General features: G+C 41.1%; 1 protein-coding gene across 1 annotated transcript in view; it reads left to right on the forward strand.

Moving 5' to 3' along the window:
- igf2bp2a (insulin-like growth factor 2 mRNA binding protein 2a) overlaps positions 1-19,418 on the forward strand; it is a 32,315-nt gene extending 12,897 nt beyond the window's left edge. The window contains exons 3-14 of the mRNA XM_037539190.1: positions 1,003-1,051; positions 2,921-3,189; positions 3,668-3,802; positions 4,866-4,988; positions 5,966-6,098; positions 10,653-10,778; positions 12,050-12,118; positions 12,666-12,782; positions 14,934-15,008; positions 15,557-15,688; positions 15,795-15,908; positions 18,145-19,418. Coding sequence (XP_037395087.1) covers positions 2,981-3,189; positions 3,668-3,802; positions 4,866-4,988; positions 5,966-6,098; positions 10,653-10,778; positions 12,050-12,118; positions 12,666-12,782; positions 14,934-15,008; positions 15,557-15,688; positions 15,795-15,908; positions 18,145-18,240 — 1,329 coding nt within the window. The 5' untranslated portion in view covers positions 1,003-1,051; positions 2,921-2,980 and the 3' untranslated portion in view covers positions 18,241-19,418. The remainder of the gene's footprint in view (positions 1-1,002; positions 1,052-2,920; positions 3,190-3,667; positions 3,803-4,865; positions 4,989-5,965; positions 6,099-10,652; positions 10,779-12,049; positions 12,119-12,665; positions 12,783-14,933; positions 15,009-15,556; positions 15,689-15,794; positions 15,909-18,144) is intronic.
- The last annotated feature ends 154 nt before the right edge of the window (positions 19,419-19,572 follow it).

The following is a 19,572-nucleotide window of genomic DNA, read 5'->3' on the forward strand; positions in this document are numbered from 1 at the left end:
GTTATTAAATAATTTCCTCACATTTGCAGACTCCCTGTCTGTTACTCTGCTGCTCTATGAGTGCCGCTTAATAACCAATGAGACCTTCAGCTGTTTCTACAGCCACTGAACTGGGCTGAGTATTAGTGCAAATAGACCTTTTGTGCATGTGTGTATCTCCACTCAGTAATACTCTGTTGAGTCCAAGCGTCCATGGAGATGCACTCAGTGTATCAGGGTGGTCTCTGACACAGTACTGTGTGTAACAGCAGTCAGTTGGGGTTAGAAAGTAACTTCTATCCTCAAGCATCAAACTCACGGTATCATAAAGCAGTGATTCTCACCCTGTGGCTGTGAGAATGTCCTCTGTTCCAACAGGTGTTTGAGTTTTCTTTCCATTTTGCAAATTCTGAAACATGATTTTATTCAGGTTTTGTGTCTTTTATCAGTTTTTCACACACATGTAAAGGTGTTTTGTGTGTTGGTTGCTGTTTCTCCTAAAAGCAGTAAAATTCATACTTTCAAATGGGAGAGAACAGCTTTCAGTCATACTCAATCATACTCAGTCATACTCAATCATACCCAGTCATACTTAGTCACCCTCCATCATACTCAAACTCAGTCATACTCAGTCACACTCCTTCATAGTCATAGTCATACTCAATCTTATTCAGTCACAGTCATACTAAATCATACTCAGGCATACTCAGTCATAATCAATCATACTCAGTCATATTCAGTCATACTCAGGCATACTTTATCATAGTCATACTCCTCCTCAGTCATACTCAGTCATATTCAGTCACACTTAGTCATACTTGCTCATACTCAAACTCAGCCATACTCATACTCAGGCATACTTAATCATACTCAGTCATTTCTTTTATATAGAAAATAATTTTACTTTATATAATTATTAATTCTTCTACCCTGAGACTACTCTCAACAAACCTCTCTCACTCTCTCTGTCTCTCTCTCTCTCTCTCTCCCCCTGTCTGTCTCTCTTTCTCTCTCTCTCTGCAGGAGTCTGAGAATTCAGATCCAGAACATTCCTCCTCATCTACAGTGGGAAGTGAGTGCTTGTGTGAAATTACACTTCTGTTTGCGTTTTGTTAAACAGTTAAGATGCAAGCAGTCGTTCAGAGCAGTTTGGTGTGAAACGCTCTGTTCTAGATAAACTTACAGAGTCAGAACTGTTCACAGTGGTGGTGATAACATAAATACAACAAAAGGAAAAATAATTTCTAAATTTTGAATAAAAGTACTTAAATATCTTTTGTGAGACTTTAAACAACAAAGCTTGGCTCTAGATTTCTCCTTGATGCTCTCAGACATCACAGGGGTTCGTTATCAGCAGCACCTGATTTCACACTGATTAGATAAAGCAGGCATTGGATGACAAACATGAATAATACAGGGCTTTGTGGATCAGAGGATTGGAAATGTTTAAATCAACACACTGACACACGCAAACCACTACATACTATATTCACAGTATTTCTACTTCTGAGTTCTTTTTCATTCATTTTTTAGATGCCTAAACCTTTTGCACAGTACTGTATTATTAAACTCCATTCATGGTGGAGGGAGACATGCAGGGCGCTGTGCGGCAAAATAGTCCCCAAAGAAAACTCATTATTCCAGATTTTCCACTATTTTCCATCATCAACATTCCATATAAACTCAGAAGCCTCGTGTAGGTTCTCTGGTGGTTCTGGATGGTTAATAAAGTGTCTATATCTGTGTTGTAGTCATGGCGACGCCTGGTTCCCATCACCACCACTGTAAAGACGTCTGAACCGTTTCACACCAAAACACTCTGAGTCTCTGTTTACACCTCACACACTGAATTTAGAACAGTTGGTGGAATTCCCCTTTGAAGAATATTGTGGTTTTCAGTCCAGAACTCACTGAATAAAAAAACACCAATGAGTTCTCATGTCTGCACCTTGAATATGACTGTGTTTATATTTATGATTGGACAAATCAGCTTTAAATCAAAACATCAAAGAACTTACTTACTTACTTACAACTCTGGTGGTGCTGCACTGATACAACAGGATTCTGTACCTGTTCTCATATTTACTGAAAGTTATTAATCAGCAGAGCTGGACGAAGTACACAAATCATGTACTTGAGTTAAAGTACCCAAGGTAAAATATCCCTCCAGTAAAAGTAGAAGTTCCTCCCTTTAGACCTCCACTGGAGTAAAAGTACTAAAGTATTTACCTGCGCTGACGTTGAACCGCGTGCTGCACTGGGTCGGTATGACCAACAGGTCAAAACCAGCTCTAAACAAAGTGACCGCTGGGCCCTGATTGGCGCTCTGGCTTTGCGCTTCTTTCGTTTTGACATGTTACGTTTTTATACACACAGAAACCAAAAGGAACCACAGATTTCTCAAAATGTAGGAGGAAAAAGTCGGATATTAGACTCTGAAATGTAGTGGAGTGAAAGGAAAAAGACGCCCAGAACGGAGAAACTTCAGTACAGATACACCAAAAATACTAAAGTACAGAAACCAATTACATTTACTCAGATACTCAGTTACTCAGTTACTCAGTTACTGTCCACCACTGTTAATCAGGGTCCTGGAGAAAACAGAGCTTTTTCAGTGATCTTGAGATCAAACATCTAAATACTGAGGTTGTCTCTCTCTCTCTCTCTCTCTCTCTGTCTGTCTCTCTCTCTCTCTCTCTCTCTCTCTCTCTCTCTCTCTCTCTCTCTCTCTCTCTCTCTCTCTCTCTCTCTGTCTGTCTCTCTCTGTCTCTCTCTGTCTCTCTCTCTCTCTCTCTCTCTCTCTCTACACTGAATACTGAATCATTTACAGTAGATACTGAATAACCCACAGTAGATACTGAATCATTTACAATAGATACTGAATAATTCATAGTAGATACTGAATCATTCAGTAGTTAGTTTTTGACTCTGTGTCTCTCAGAGCGGTGGAGAAGCTGTTGGGACACTAGTGTGAGGATTACTGGTTTCCTACATTCTGGAAATGGAGGCTGCTCCCTCACCACCCTCTTGCAGGCAACGCAGACTGGGCTTGCAGGACCCCCAGCCCGGACCCTCTGTGAATCCTTTGGGGTCCCGGCACAGCCTGCCAAACCTCCCCTTGCGTATTTTGGTGCCCACACAGTTCATAGGAGCGATCATTGGCAAAGAGGGGCTGACCATCAAAAACCTCACCAGACAGACGCAGTCCAGGCGAGTCCTGATTCTCTCACTGCTATGAGGTCTTTTTTTTTATTTACTTTTGCATAATTTCAAATCTCTGTCTCTAAAATAACTTGTAAACACAAATTGTGGCATAATTTCCACTAGAATGTAAGAATGCTTTTTCCTTCTCCTGTAAAGTTCCCATTTTGGAGACGAGGGTTTTCCCACAGTTAGTACAGTGGCATAATTTCCCCCTAGCCAAAAGAAGCCTTCAGCATATTGTTATTACAAGATGTTTGTTGTAATTATGATAACACATCTAATAATTCTGAAATAGTATTTGAGCAGTGTTGGAAAAAGCTTTGGCTGGGATGTAGTCTGTAATTTGTGTTTAATTCCGGTTAAATCTGGGAATTTGAACTTTGTCTGCATTATTGTAGATGTGTTGGTGTTTAGGAGTTCTCTGGCATGCAGCTCCATGTGTGGGGGTGATTTAATGAATGTATGTGTGGGTGTGATGATTTAGGGTGGATATCCACCGAAAGGAGAACGCAGGAGCAGCGGAGACACCCATCACCATCCGTTCCACCCCGGAAGGCTGTTCCGCCGCCTGCCGCATGATCCTCAATATCATGCAGAAAGAAGCCTATGACACCAAGGTGTAAGTCCTAGACCTACTCTAAACCCTCAACCCTCAAAAATACTGAACTCTGAATTCTAAAGACTAAACACTAAACCCTACAGACTAAACAATAACTCTCAACTCTAAAGACAAAACACTAATCTCTCAACCCCTGAGACTAAACATTAAACCCTGCAGACTAAACAATAACTCTCAATCCTAAAGACTAAACACTAGACCCTAAAGACTAAATGCTAAACCCTAAACTCTCAACCTAAAAGACTAAATCCTAAACCATAATCTCTCAACTCTAAAGACCAAACACTCAACCCTAAAGACTAAAACCTAAACTCTCAACTCTAAAAATCAAAGCCCTAAACCCTAAACTCTCATCTTCAAAGACTAAACACTAAACTCTAAAGACCAGACACTAAACCCTAAACTCTCAACCATAAAGACAAAACCCTAAACTCTCAACCCCAAAGATTAAACACTAAACCCTAAACTCTCAACTCTAAAAATTAAAACCCCAAACCCCTAAACTCTCATCTTCAAAGGCCAAACACTAAACACTAACTCTCAACTCTAAAGACTAAACACTTCATCTCAACCATAAAAACTAAACACTAAACTCTCAAACCTAAAGACAAAACACTAGACCTTAAAGATTAAATGCTAAACCCTAAACTCTCAACTCTAAAGACCAAACACTAAACCCTAAACTCTCAGCCCTAAAGAGTAAACCCTAAACTCTCAACCCTAAAGACTAAACACTAAACCCTAAACTCTTAAACGTAAAGACTAAACTCTAAACTCTTAACCCTAAAGACTAAATCCTAAACTCTTAACTCTAAAAATTAAAACCCCAAACCCCTAAACTCTCATCTTCAAAGGCCAAACATTAAACCCTAAACTCTCAACTTCAAAGACTAAGTACTAAACCCTTAATCTCAACCCTAAAAAGTAAACACTGCACTCTCAAGCCTAACGACTAAACGCTAAACCCCAAACTCCCAAGACAGACCTTCAGAAACACAGACTGTGTGTGAAAAGTCCTCAAACTGTCCTCGTGTCTCACACTCAGCCTGTTATTGTCCTGCAGTTCAGCGGAGATCCCTCTGAAGATCCTCACCCATAACGGTCTGGTGGGGAGGCTAATAGGGAAGGAGGGGAGGAACCTGAAGCGGATTGAGGAGGAGAGCGGGACCAAAATCACCATCTCATCGTAAGAAACCCTACAGCTTGCTGATCCACTGGGTTTGATTCATGCGTGTTCTCACTCAATTTAATGTTACAGTATCTGTAAGAGTTAACTAGACACTGGGTTAACAGCAGGAGACAGAGACAACAGACCGGCCAGAATGAGCGTGGAGCAGTGAGCTGAGCTGTTAGTGGTCCCGGTGTGGAGGGACCCCGTCACTGCCAACCGCGGCGTCTACAGCCGGCCGGGCTGAACCGCAGCTCTCCCAGAGGACTTATTCACTCGCTCACTGACACCACAGCCGATGAAGAGCTCCTTCACCAGAACTCTGAGTGAGAGGACTGACCTTCAGCCCCTCTGAAACAAAACTCAATAGGCCTCCTTAAAACCACTGACTCCAACAGAGCGACGGAGGTGCGGCAGACTAAAGAGCCCATATCATGGAAAACCCGCCCATTCAGCTAAAGCGGTTTAGCTCCACCTATTCAGCTACAGCAGTTTAGCTCCATCATTCAGCTAAGGCGGTTTAGCCCCACCCATTCAGCTACAGCGGTTTAGCTCCATCATTCAGCTAAGGCGGTTTAGCCCCACCCATTCAGCTACAGCGGTTTAGCTCCACCATTCAGCTACAGCAGTTTAGCTCCATCATTCAGCTAAGGCGGTTTAGCCCCACCCATTCAGCTACAGCGGTTTAGCCCCACCCATTCAGCTACAGCGGTTTAGCTCCACCATTCAGCTACAGCGGTTTAGCTCCACCCATTCAGCTACAGCAGTTTAGCTCCACCATTCAGCTACAGTGGTTTAGCTCCACCCATTCAGCTACAGCGGTTTAGCTCCACCCATTCAGCTACAGCGGTTTAGCTCCACCCATTCAGCTACAGCGGTTTAGCTCCACCCATTCATCACTGTAGTTATAAGGAGTGTTTCAGCCTGCTCTGTTTCTTGACTGCAGGACAGTCAAGTAATACATCTCATACCCACTAATTATGTTTGTGGTTCAGGTTACAGGACCTGACGCTGTATAACCCAGACAGGACGATCACGGTGAGGGGCAGTGTGGACGTGTGCTGCAGGGCTGAGGTGGAGATCATGAAGAAGCTGAGGGAGGCGTTCGAGAACGACGCCTCTGTTAATGTGAGCTGATGGTCTTCAGCACTGCTGCTGTGCTCGATACGTAACAGGCTGATCTGCAGTACAGCACAGTGAAATAGAGCCAGGCCACATGGAGAAACACAGAGAAATATTATTCAAATTAATTTATTAGAAACAATGGAAAACAGTAGTCATTAATGTGATGTCATTCATTCAGTTAAAATGATCATAATAGACAGAGAGACTGTTATATATGTGTAAAATATTATTTTTGGCTGCTGCAAAACACGAATGCCTACCAAATTTAAAAAATTCCCCCATATTTCACAAAGGAGGCGTAGAGAATGGGCGGAAGTGCGAGTTCCTTTATTCCAAAACAAACCTAACAAAATAAACAGAATAACGAAGGTACCAAAAAAGAAACAAATCCATAAAGTGATAAAACAGAAACTAAGGATCAGACAGAAATTGCAAGACAAAGACTGAACCAAACACAGGGGTATAAATACACAGAGGGAAAACAAGGAACACCTGGGGAAAAAGGAGAGGGCGGAGCTACAGACTACAGACAGATGAACACAACTGTAAGGGCCAGGACGAGGAAGGAGACCAAACCTAAATAACAACAAAAGCACATGGAAAATGTAAATAAAAAGCACATGGCTAAAACAGGGAAGACAAACAAAACTGTTAAACCAAGCCGTTAAACCATAATCCAGTGTGTGAGATATGTGAGGTGTAATCAGAGATCCAGAGGGTTTGGTGTGAAACGGTTCAGACGTCTTTACAGTGGTGGTGATGGGAACCAGGCGTCGCCATGACTACAACACAGATATAGACACTTTATTTACCATCCAGAACCACCAGAGAACCTACACGAGTCTTCTGAGCGTATATGGAATGTTGATGATGGAAAACAGTGGAAAATCTGGAATAATGAGTTTTCTTTGGGGACTATTTTGCCCATGTAGGAACTTTCTGTGAGGAGCTTTTAGAGGGGGACGTCTGGTTCCCATCACCACCACTGTGAACAGCTCTGACTCTGTAAGTTTATCTAGAACTGGGCGTTTCACACCGAACCGCTCAGAACCGCTCTGATTACATCTGAACCAGTTGATTATGCGAGTTTTGAAAAAATCAGTGGAATTCCCCTTTTCATTGTGAGTGCTTTATGGACATGATTGAGATGGTGGAGGTAACACAGCTTACTCCTCTAGCCAGTGTTAGCTAGAACCATCTAAACATACTTCTTTCTTCCTAGTGGTAAATTCACAATCTAACATGTGGGAACATCATCTACTGAGGAGAAAAGATCTTGAGTTGAGGCCCATCAACTGCTGCACTGGTTAGCTCTAGTCTGTTGTGAACATGCCTACTCTGCTCGAACAGCTGTGCAGCATCTGTGAAGTGAGATTTTACGGTTTTAAGACTAAAACCAGCTTCTGATGATGCTTCGTGAAGGTGGGAGGAATTTGTTGCTTCAGGGTTTTTGAATGGTTTTGTTTTTATTAGATGGTGAAAACAGAATGAAGGCTGATAGCTAACACGTGTCTTGCCACACACACATTTTTCCACCGAACGTTGCGGAATCCTCTGAATTACGAGATCACTAATGAGTGAAATAGCAACATTGCTGCATGTAAGACAACACTGCAGTGCACTGAACTGACATTAGAAGACTGACCTCACCAAAAATGCCCCAAACAGCCCAGCAGGCTCTGTCCAGCATGGTAGTTTAGAGGCTTTGGCAGTTGTAGGCTGCAGTTTGAGTAGCTGGTGTTTTAGATTATAAAAGCTCTATTTGAGCTGGATTAGTTTAATCTGGGGAGGTGCTGTAATCTGAGGTATCACCGACGAGATCCTTGGTGTTAATTCAGTATGAATCTGTCGTGTGTGTAGTTTTTACCGTCTGCTCAGTAATAATTCCAGAGTGAATCCTTTTTTGTAATTGTCTGAACTCCTCAGTTAATAGTAATCCTGTTCAAATTGACATCACAATAATGTGAAAACCAGGCAGCAGAAAACGGTGCCTCCATTTGTTCTTCTAGTGATGAGAAGAACATTTATCTCCTATTTTATTCATACATTCCTCTGTGTATTTATGAATCTGAGACTTTGGTAAACACATTTCATTTTCAGCACCAAAACAATCCGTCCACCTCAGTAAAGCTGTTTTCACAAGAGATATTAAAACCAGATTACATTTCTTTTAGCTTTTGGGCCGAGTTATCTCTTTACTCCAGGTCAAATAGGGCCTCATTGCAGAGAGAGCAGAGATTGAACATTCAGGTGTATAATATGTGGGTTATCATTTCATATGCAACAGCCTTTAAAGGTGCATTTAAGAATATGCAAAAATCAAGAAAATGCCCTCAGAGCCCAGAGAGTTAACCCTGCAGTTCATTACAAGACTACAGTCCTCAACAATTTTGGTGACGGCAGAATTACATTGAGGATAAAGGTTAATCGGCTGCTTGCTTGGTTGCGTTTATTAGCCTGTCTCACACGGAAAAGGCTGGTTTAAACATTGTGTGCTCGATCGTTTATGTTTAGCGCCCCCTGGTGGATTTAAAAGACAAAACATTGCTTTAAAAATCTGGCGTTTATTAGCTATTAATTTTCTTAATTATTTTCTGTATGGCAAAGTAGTGATTTTACTTAAAATTCAAACATATTAGGATATTTGATTATTAAACAAAGAGAAAATTAAAATTCGACTTTTGCAGAGTTCTACTGCTCGCTGGTGTGTGTGTGTGTGTTGTTGTTTTGTTCGCTGTGGATCGTGTATTTTGCTCCTATTGTGAAGCGTCGCTAGGTTTGAGAAAAGTGCTATAAAAATTTTACTTCTTGTTATTGCTGGAGAAAGGGGCGTGTCTAATGGAGAACGTGTGGGTGTCTGTTGGGCAGTGGTTGCAGTTCGTTCCTGTTGGTTTATGGGCAGTAACTGTGACTCAGTCTTTCCCCTGCTGAGCTCGTCGTGAACACACCGTCATCCTGTCAGCAGCTCCACCAATAAAGCACCGTCGTCTCCACAGCTAACAGCCAAACGGAGAAAAGGTTCCCTAGACGTGGCGCTAAAGCGCGAGGGCTTTAATTCTGCTCGGCACGTCCAGCTGAATCACCCAGCAGAGACAGACGCTCTTTATCTGATACAGATCACATTAAAGCTCACAGCCTGCGCCACATTAGTCACCACAGCTCCGTAAATTATTCACATACAGATCCAGTGTTTCTGAGGCAGTTCTGCCGCCTATCAGGAGATATATGACACCTCGCTACTCATTTCAAGCTAATTAAAACTGAAGTCGGAAAGCACCTTTATTAAGTGGCGTTAAAGCAATAGTTCAGCCCAGTATCGAATTCCCAGTTTACACTCGTTAACAAGAAGTGGACACTTGTAACCGTGGAGGCTTTCGAGGTCAACTGGAGCTTTGCTGTGGCTTTTGTTAGTCTGCTGCTTGTTGAGTTATCCGTAGTTCTGTGCTGACCAGTGCGTTAGCAGAGCGTTTGGCTTGTAAACGATACTTCAGGTATGACGTACTTCAGTACGGAGCTCCAATAGAACCAGTTAAAAGCTGGATTTGAACGAGAGCTGCAGTCAATCAGATTTTCTCAGGAATTTGATCAACATGTTTACATGAACTTGAGTAATCAGATAATGGGGAAACTCCAGGTCTGATTTCTGCTTTACATCCAGCCAATAAACTCACAGAAGAAGACGTGACGTAAAACTCAAACTTCACGCCGTGGCTGTTTTTTTAAAAAACATCTCCACTTTACCTGAAAATATGAACATAAATCATATAGAAGGAGATGGAGAATATTTAATATCCTTCATTTCGTCAAGCATGTATTTGATTTGAGCTTCGATCCAGAAGTGTTTGGATCTGCTCGCTTATTTCCGGTACCGCTGTTTGTTTTCGCTCATGACCGGACTGAGAAATCCCAAAAGAAATCAGAGTAAGAGTTCAGAGCACTAAGAAATCGGACTACTGAGCTAAAATCCAGCCTCCTTATCTGATTCCTAGACTTTACTCTGATCTAAGAAATCAGAGTGTGCTGTTTACGTGACCATTTGAATAATCAGATAACTGCAGAAATCTGATTAGGATCGGATTATTGATCATGTAAACACACTGTCTGTATAAATGATATAAACATGGATGGCTTCAGTCACGTACTGTCGGCTCCGGGGATCAAACCGGCGACCTTCCGGTCACAGGGCCGGTTCCCTAACCTCCAGCCCTTCACATCATAAAAATGAATCATAAATCAATCACATCATAAAAAAACATTTACTGTAGTATTAATTGTCAGTATTAGGAGACCATGAGTCGTCTGTTCACACTTCAGTCCGTGTTTACAGATAACACCACAGTCTGAAACCACACAGGCTGGGAGCACCGGGCTGAGAGCTCCACCTAGTGTAGCGCTGAGGATACTGCAAACCCTTGTACAGTGCACAGTCTGATCGGCAGACAAACTATGATTCATTGAAATTATGGAAGTGATTCTGGTTCTGAATTCTGATTGGCTGAGCTGTCTGTACACACATGAACACATGGGTTAACTGAATTCTGTGTTCCTGTCCTTCAGCAGTCATCTGGTCTGATCCCAGGACTGAGTCTCAGCACTCAGGGCATCTTCTCCTCCGGGCTCTCCATGCTGCCCTCAACCTCCGGCCCCCACAGGACCCTACAAACTGCCTACGGCCCCTTCACAGTGCGTATACACTGCTATCTGGAGTTGGATATACAGTGTTTGTCAAGTTCTACAGGTTCCCATCACCCACTTCTGCGTTTCTTCACACCCTGAATATCAGCACTTTCAGGACTCGTGGAGTTTTAAAATTACATTATATATATATATATATATATATATATATATATATATATATATATATATATATATACATAATATAAATATAAATTATCATGTTTTTGTGCTCAACTGAACAAATGAAATAAATTGTGTAATAATTATTTAATAGTGTAAAAATTATAATATATCAGTTTTTTGCTTCTGCTCCAAAAATGCATATCGTACATTTCCATTTTTACTTTAATTCACATTATTATTATTAAATTAATTATTAGCAAAATACGTACATTATTTTCACATAACAAATAACATAACAAAGCCCCTTATACATTGCATGTGTACATGCAGTTATGTCATGATGAATAGGCCAATTTTTTTTTTTAAATATTTAGAGAAATACAACTACACTTTTTTTCCTCTAAAGTACACGTGAATGTAAATGAATGAATATAAAGTAAATGAATAAATGTATGAGTAAATGAGTAAATGAATATATCGCTACTGTCAGAACAAAACCTCGTATCTCCATTTTGACATTGTTCAGTTTTTGACATAATTTTGAAATAACTCTTGTTTTGTACATTGTGTGTAAATTTCATGATGAATGGACTAAAAGAAACGGCCCAAAATGACTAGGAGAAAATTCTGGTTCCACTGACTTCCATTAAAAGTAGAAAAGTTGAAAAATAAAAGTTAAGAAAAGAAGTTTTTTCCTTCTCCTGTAAAGTTACTATTTTGGAGATACATTTCTTAAACTTATGTATATCTTTATGCATCATTATATATCTTTGATACATATATTTATTCGTATATACAGTATTTGGTATATGCATCAAAGATAATTTTATAAATGGTAGTATTCATTTTTGTTAATCCCAGAGTTCAATTATGTCAATTATCATTATTTGTTGTTTATATATATATATATACACTGCTCAAAAAAATAAAGGGAACACTCCAATAACTCATCCTAGATCTGAATGAATGAAATATTCTCATTGAAAACTTTGTTCTGTACAAAGTTGAATGTGCTGACAACAAAATCACACAAAACTCAATGGAGATCAAATGTATTAACCAGTGGAGGCCTGGATTTGGAGTCACACACAGAATTAAAGTGGAAAAACACACGACAGGCTGATCCAACTTTGATGTGATGTGTTTCTGTGCAGGGTCAATCAGCTTGTCTGGGAGGGCTGTACGGGGTCTCATCAGCTGCTCCTCACGCCCATCTGCACACTGTACGATCCTCTTCTCTCCTCTCCTCTTTTCTCCTCTTTTCTCCTCTGTTCTCCTCTTTTTCTCCTCTCTTCTCCCTTTTCTCCTCTCCTCTTTTCTCCTCACTTTTCTCCTCTCCTCTTTTCTCCTCTTCTCTCCTCTCTTCTCCTCTTTTCTCCTCTCCTCTTTTCTCCTCTCTTCTTTCTTTTCTCCTCTCCTCTTTTATCCTCGTCTTTTATCCTGTCTTCTCTTTCTCCTCTTCCGGTCACAGGGCCGGTTCTCTAACCTCCAGCCCACGACATGTGTGTATTAGTGTGTGCCTATTAGTGTGTGTCTGTTATTGTGTGTGTATTAGTGTGTGTGTGTGTGTGTGTATCAGTTTGTGTGTATTTGTGTGTCTCTATTAGTGTGTGTGTCTGTTAGTGTGTGTGTGTGTGTATTAGTGTGTCTCTATTAGTGTGTGTGTCTGTTAGTGTGTGTGTCTGTGTGTGTGTGTGTGTGTGTGTGTGTGTGTGTGTATTAGTGTGTCTCTATTAGTGTGTATGAACATCTGTGCTGTCTGTCCTGCAGCCTCCTGAGCAGGAGGTGGTCTACCTCTTCATCCCCACACAGGCGGTGGGCGCGCTGATCGGGAAGAAAGGACAGCACATCAAACAGCTCACCCAGTTCGCTGGGGCGTCCATAAAGGTACCACCCAAAACTAATTAACCCTTAGAACCCTTAGAACCCTTAGCGTTCTCATTAGCATCCTGCTGTCATATTTAAAGGGTACATATCCTACATTTTTTGCCCCCTGGTGGCCAATTAAAGCATTTGTGTGGTTTTATTTACCAAAAACAGTCATAATTATTTTCTACATGAACATTTTTCAACCTCTCTTTAATTCTTACAGTTAAACAGGCACATGCTTTTGTTCCTGATATATGTAAATGAGCTCTGTTCTGATTGGCTGGGCCTCATTCAGAAAGCAGTAAGTGGAGCTCAGGGGGGGAAAAAAAACAAGAAAATATATGAAAATGAGGCAACGAGCATTTTATTATTCAGCTCCACAGTTTACATTTCTATGACAGTTATGATGATATTGGATTACTTTGTGTTGTATAGAGCCCCTAGTGGTTGGGAGATGCTAATACATGCTGAACTGTACAGATTCAGAGGTGGCTGTATGTCAGGGATGTGAAAATGCATTAGTCTGAAGGTGGCAATTTAACTGAATCATTTTTAGAATATGGGAGAATTTATTATAATTGATTATAATAGTATTTAATAAAGTATGCGCTCATTTTTGCCAAAATAATTTCTTACAAAGCAAAAAGCCCAGCAGTGTTGATGTCATTAGCCACGTTTACACGCAGTCTAATAATCCTTTAATAATCTGACTAACAGCTCAATCAGAATAGAACACGTTCACTACAAGTAATCTGACCCAAAATGACGTGCATACCTAGAGAACCATTTAGAATAGATGTTACCATGACAGTCAGAGTGAGATGAGCAGCAGTGAGCAGTGATTGTGTTTTTAACTGCTTTAAAATGACGTCAGACTCAGGAAAACGTCCTTCACACGTCCTTATTAAAGAAGGCTGAGAGGAAGACGTCGTGTTCTGAGACACATAAGCTGGACGTCCGTCCCACCGCCGTCTTTTAAAGATCAGAGCATGAACTTCGTCTCCTCTGCAGACCAGTTTCTGCTCCGCCGTGTTGAACGGTATAAACTCTCACTGTGACGCGACGCTCATGCAGAACGGACTGAAACTTTCCGATAGGGAATATAATCGGATACAGGTGTTTAAATTGGGACTGAGGTTAGACGACTTTTGGCATCCAGAAAAACAACAAAACTGTGTGAGACAGGGACGACACAGATACGATTACAGCCTACAGCACAGTCTTTCATGAATAACATGGGCAGGGATGAACGCTGTGCTGTCGGAGCTTTGTTGTTTTCCTGTTAGCTGTGAGACTCTCCTGCATCCTTTTATCTCGTTCAGCTCTCGTCAGTGAGTAAAAGCCAGTCTGAGATTTACTCTAATCCGCTCTCTCGCTCTGTCATCTATATTTTGTCTGCTCTCTCGCTCTGTCATCTATATTTTGTCCGCTCTCTCGCTCTGTCATCTATATTTTGTCTGCTCTCTCGCTCTGTCATCTATATTTTGTCTGCTCTCTCGCTCTGTCATCTATATTTTGTCCGCTCTCTCGCTCTGTCATCTATATTTTGTCCGCTCTCTCGCTCTGTCATCTATATTTTGTCCGCTCTCTCGCTCTGTCATCTATATTTTGTCTGCTCTCTCGCTCTGTCATCTATATTTTGTCCGCTCTCTCGCTCTGTCATCTATATTTTGTCTGCTCTCTCGCTCTGTCATCTATATTTTGTCCGCTCTCTCGCTCTGTCATCTATATTTTGTCCGCTCTCTCGCTCTGTCATCTATATTTTGTCTGCTCTCTCGCTCTGTCATCTATATTTTGTCTGCTCTCTCGCTCTGTCATCTATATTTTGTCCGCTCTCTCGCTCTGTCATCTATATTTTGTCTGCTCTCTCGCTCTGTCATCTATATTTTGTCCGCTCTCTCGCTCTGTCATCTATATTTTGTCTGCTCTCTCGCTCTGTCATCTATATTTTGTCTGCTCTCTCGCTCTGTCATCTATATTTTGGTGCCCTTGGGCAGTCACTCAGGTCTATGGGAGATCTAGTCATGATCATCACCTTAATGTGCTGAATGAACCTTCACGGTTTAGCCTGGAGACAGTAGTCATTGCTTTTTGGATAAATACTTCAAGCTATAGCTCAGCATGTTCAGATGTTTGGTTTGAGTGTTTGATGGAGTGTGTTATCTGCAGATTGCTCCAGCAGAGAGTCCAGATGTTACAGAACGAATGGTCATCATCACTGGACCTCCTGAAGCTCAGTTTAAGGTAAGACAAGTGCTGTGCATTTACATTATGATATTAGATGGACAGCAATAAATTGGATATGTTCTGAGTCCTCCTCCTGACTGTGATTGTTCCTGATCACTACCATGTTTGTTTTAAGACCTCCCTCTGACTGTGATTGGTCCTGATTGTCTCTTCATTTATTCTGAGACCTCCTCCTGACTATGATTGGTCCTGATTGCCTTGTCCTCCCCCTGACTGTGATTGGTCCTAATCACCTCATTGTTTATTCTGAGACCTCCCTCTGACTGTGATTGGTCTTGATCGCCTCCTTGTTTATTCTGAGACCTCCCCCTGACTCTGATTGGTCCTGATCACCTTCTCGTTTATTCTGAGACCTCCTCCTGACAGCGACTGGTCCTAATCACTTTTTAAGTATATTTACCACAGCATGTTCTGCAATAGTTTGATGCTGTTTAGGTCTTTTTGTTGTTTGAAGCAATTGGTTAGTTTTACTCCACTTATTCTGCCACCATGACAACAGTTCCAAGGCTACTAATGGTGTGTGTGTGTGTGTGTGTGTGTTTCAGGCTCAGGGGAGGATATTTGGGAAGCTGAAGGAGGAGAACTTTTTCTCATCGAAGGAGGAAGTGAAACTTGAGACACATATCAAAGTGCCCTCATCAGCAGCTGGACGGGTCATAGGGAAAGGCGGGAAAACGGTAACAGCTGTTACTGCTGATAGGAGTCCTAGCACTGGATATTTATCATCTTTCTTATTGTTATTATTGCAGATGCTGGGTCAACATTTGAGTTGTGATTTTTCAGGTTAATGAGCTGCAGAATCTGACCAGTGCTGAGGTCGTTGTGCCGCGGAACCAGACGCCAGACGAGAATGATGAAATTTTTGTAAAAATAAGTGGCCATTTCTTCGCCAGCCAGGTGAGACTGATTTTAATGAACGACTTAATGATTAATAAATGAATAAAGGTCAGGTACCTCTGCAGCTTTAAGCTTTGAGCTGTTGTTCTCACTGTGAACTGCAAGAAGTCCTTTTAACGGATCACTAAGTCCAGTAATGACCAGTGGAGAACAGTGTGAAGCCATGGAGCCTTGCTGGAGTTATGGTCACAATTACTTATACGCTGCTTCTGGGCCATAATGAGCTAGACAAGCCTTCAGTAAAGGAACAAAGTGTGTACTGTAGTCATGGTCTGTTTAGGGTATAATACTTAATGGAGGGTATTCAGGTGACCTCACAGTTGGTGGGAGTCACTGTGGTTACACCCCCAGGGTGGCAGGGTCACTGTTCAGCGTGAATCCCATGAAAACACAAAAACATCTAAAATGGGAAAGAGCTGTTGTGTGACCGACTGTACAAATAGATTCAGCAAAACATTCTGAGCTTTTTTTCACAGACTGCCAAAAACTACACAAAAGAGGAGTGAATGGATCACAACTGTCCCTGTGTTCTCTGCATGTTACTGAGTTAGTGTTCACTACCTGGCCGACAGTTTTCCAAGTAAAAGGTGTAATAAAGTACAGATATTTGTACAAACCTGTTCACTCACAACCAGAACAGCCACCGGTGTCCTCATCACTTTAATTTCACCAACAAATCCCGCCCTGAAGTTCCACCAAGTGCCAAGCGGCACCATAAAAGATACATAAGACCAGCTGCTTCAAGAATAGCTTTTTTCTGACTGTGATAAGGTTAATAAACTCTAATGAGCAATGGAGTTATAGTGTGTCTAAGATTTTCAGCCTTTGTTGGAGCGCACAGATGAAATGATGGTACCATTTTTCATGATTCTCCTAAACTAAATATTGTATATTGTGTTTTGTATTGTATATTGTTTACTGCATATGTATTATATTGTATGTTTTTAGTAGTATATGATGGGTGTAATGTATAAGAGGTGTAGTATATGATGGGTGTAATGTATAAGAGGTGTAGTATATGATGGGTGTAATGTATAAGAGGTGTAGTATATGATGAGTGTAATGTATAAGAGGTGTAGTAATTGATGGGTGTAATGTATAAAGGTGTAGTATATGATGGGTGTAATGTATAAGAGGTGTAGTAATTGATGGGTGTAATGTATAAGAGGTGTAGTATATGATGGGTGTAATGTATAAGAGGTGTAGTATATGATGAGTGTAATGTATAAGAGGTGTAGTATATGATGAGTGTAATGTATAAGAGGTGTAGTATATGATTGTAATGTATAAGAGGTGTAGTATATGATGGGTGTAATGTATAAGAGGTGTAGTATATGAGGAGTGTAATGTATAAGAGGTGTAGTATATGATGGGTGTAATGTATAAGAGGTGTAGTATATGAGGAGTGTAATGTATAAGAGGTGTAGTATATGGTGGGTGTAATGTATAAGAGGTGTAGTATATGACGAGTGTAATGTATAAGAGGTGTAGTATATGACGAGTGTAATGTACAAGAGGTGTAGTATATGACGGGTGTAATGTACAAGAGGTGTAGTATATGAGGAGTGTAATGTATAAGAGGTGTAGTATATGAGGAGTGTAATGTATAAGAGGTGTAGTATATGATGAGTGTAATGTATAAGAGGTGTAGTATATGATGGGTGTAATGTATAAGAGGTGTAGTATATGATGGGTGTAATGTTAAGAGGTGTAGTATATGATGGGTGTAATGTATAAGAGGTGTAGTATATGATGGGTGTAATGTATAAGAGGTGTAGTATATGAGGAGTGTAATGTATAAGAGGTGTAGTATATGATGGGTGTAATGTTAAGAGGTGTAGTATATGATGAGTGTAATGTATAAGAGGTGTAGTATATGATGGGTGTAATGTATAAGAGGTGTAGTATATGATGGGTGTAATGTATAAGAGGTGTAGTATATGATGGGTGTAATGTTAAGAGGTGTAGTATATGATGAGTGTAATGTATAAGAGGTGTAGTATATGATGAGTGTAATGTATAAGAGGTGTAGTATATGAGGAGTGTAATGTATAAGAGGTGTAGTATATGATGAGTGTAATGTATAAGAGGTGTAGTATATGATGGGTGTAATGTATAAGAGGTGTAGTATATGATGAGTGTAATGTATAAGAGGTGTAGTATATGATGGGTGTAATGTATAAGAGGTGTAGCGTATGTATTGTGAGTATTGACATGTGCTGCTTTGTTCCTGCAGACTGCACAGAGGAAGATCAGGGAGATCATCCAGCAGGCCAAGCTGCATAAGCAGAAACACCAGCTGGGAGCCTCAGGGTCGCACCAGTCCAAGTGACCACCAGGGCGGCCTTCGTTGCCAGGAGCTGATGAATGCAGCCCTTCCAGCCAACAGGGGGAGCGCTGCAGCAGCCTTGGCGTCCTGACAGAGCGGGGAAAGTACGAGCTGTGCGGGAATTAAAGCTGATCAAGGATCAGATTCTCACACTCAAGCAGTTAGGCTTGCTTGGGCAGGCAGGGGGCGCTGCAAGTGGCTGCTGTGGAAATAGATGTATAGAAGGAGGGCTGGTTGATCCACAAGGAGGGGGCGGGGCTTGTGCTGTGGTCACACCCACACTCTAATGACCGGGCTTTGTTTCTGCTTATAAATTCCACAGGTTGGGGTTTGTTTTGTCAGAGAACTTTTATTTATCAGAGCCAGACGATTACAGAACTGGAGATCTGTAGAGGCAAGAACAGTTTAACACAGAAAATATTCAAAATCAAACCCAATCTTTACCTCAGAGTCGTGTCCAGGTAAGACTTGGGTATCGTTTCGCATCTATTATGAGCTTAATAATGCCATACAGACCGAACCCAGACCCGTACAGATAAACAAGACTCACAGTTCACATTATACGTTAAGTTTTCATGTCAAGTGATCACACGTTATTCACAAGTGAAGCAGATCATCGCTGTAGGACTAAAACCCCGTATCTTTAGTCCTGTCATGTTTCATTCAGATTAGCCTAATTGGAAAGAAAACAAGAATTTTGGTTCTCTGGGGCCTTAAAACTATTCCAGCTTAAAACTATTCCAGCTTAAAACTAATCCAGCTTCAGGTTGGATTTGGATGGGATTTTACTGAGACTCTTTTATGCGATTGGCTGTTTGAGCCAGGTGCTTATTTACTATTGTTTTCTTTACATTTGCTTAGTTTTTTAGTTTTTTTTTGACAATGAAAGTTTGAGGCCTTATTCACCACCACAAACATCACGTCACAGAAGCAGAAAATATTTATGAAGAAATGTGTTTTTTGTTGAGACGCTCAAAATTTTGAAGGAAAGTGTTTCCTTTAAATGAGAGTAGCTCTGAATGATGATGTGACCTGAAAGCAGAAGGTTCTGACCTTCTGGTCAGTGAGAATGTGACCTCTGCGTGCGTGTGATGAGATCTACCTCAGGGCGTCGGGGGTTCTGCAGTGTTCTCGGTTCCCTTTTGTCCACATTTTGGACGGCCGTCTTGTGAATGAATCAATTGTGGAGCATTTTTTCTTTTTCATTTTGATAATAAACAAAAAATGAAGAGAAAGTGATCCATCCTGGAGTCTTCAGGTCTGAGGGACACAGCAACACCTCACGACAGAACTGACGTTATGAGATTACCTGTTTTTACTGCAGGACGGAGTGAA

Source organism: Pygocentrus nattereri, chromosome 6, assembly GCF_015220715.1.
Source record: "Pygocentrus nattereri isolate fPygNat1 chromosome 6, fPygNat1.pri, whole genome shotgun sequence".
Classification (NCBI taxonomy): domain Eukaryota; kingdom Metazoa; phylum Chordata; class Actinopteri; order Characiformes; family Serrasalmidae; genus Pygocentrus; species Pygocentrus nattereri.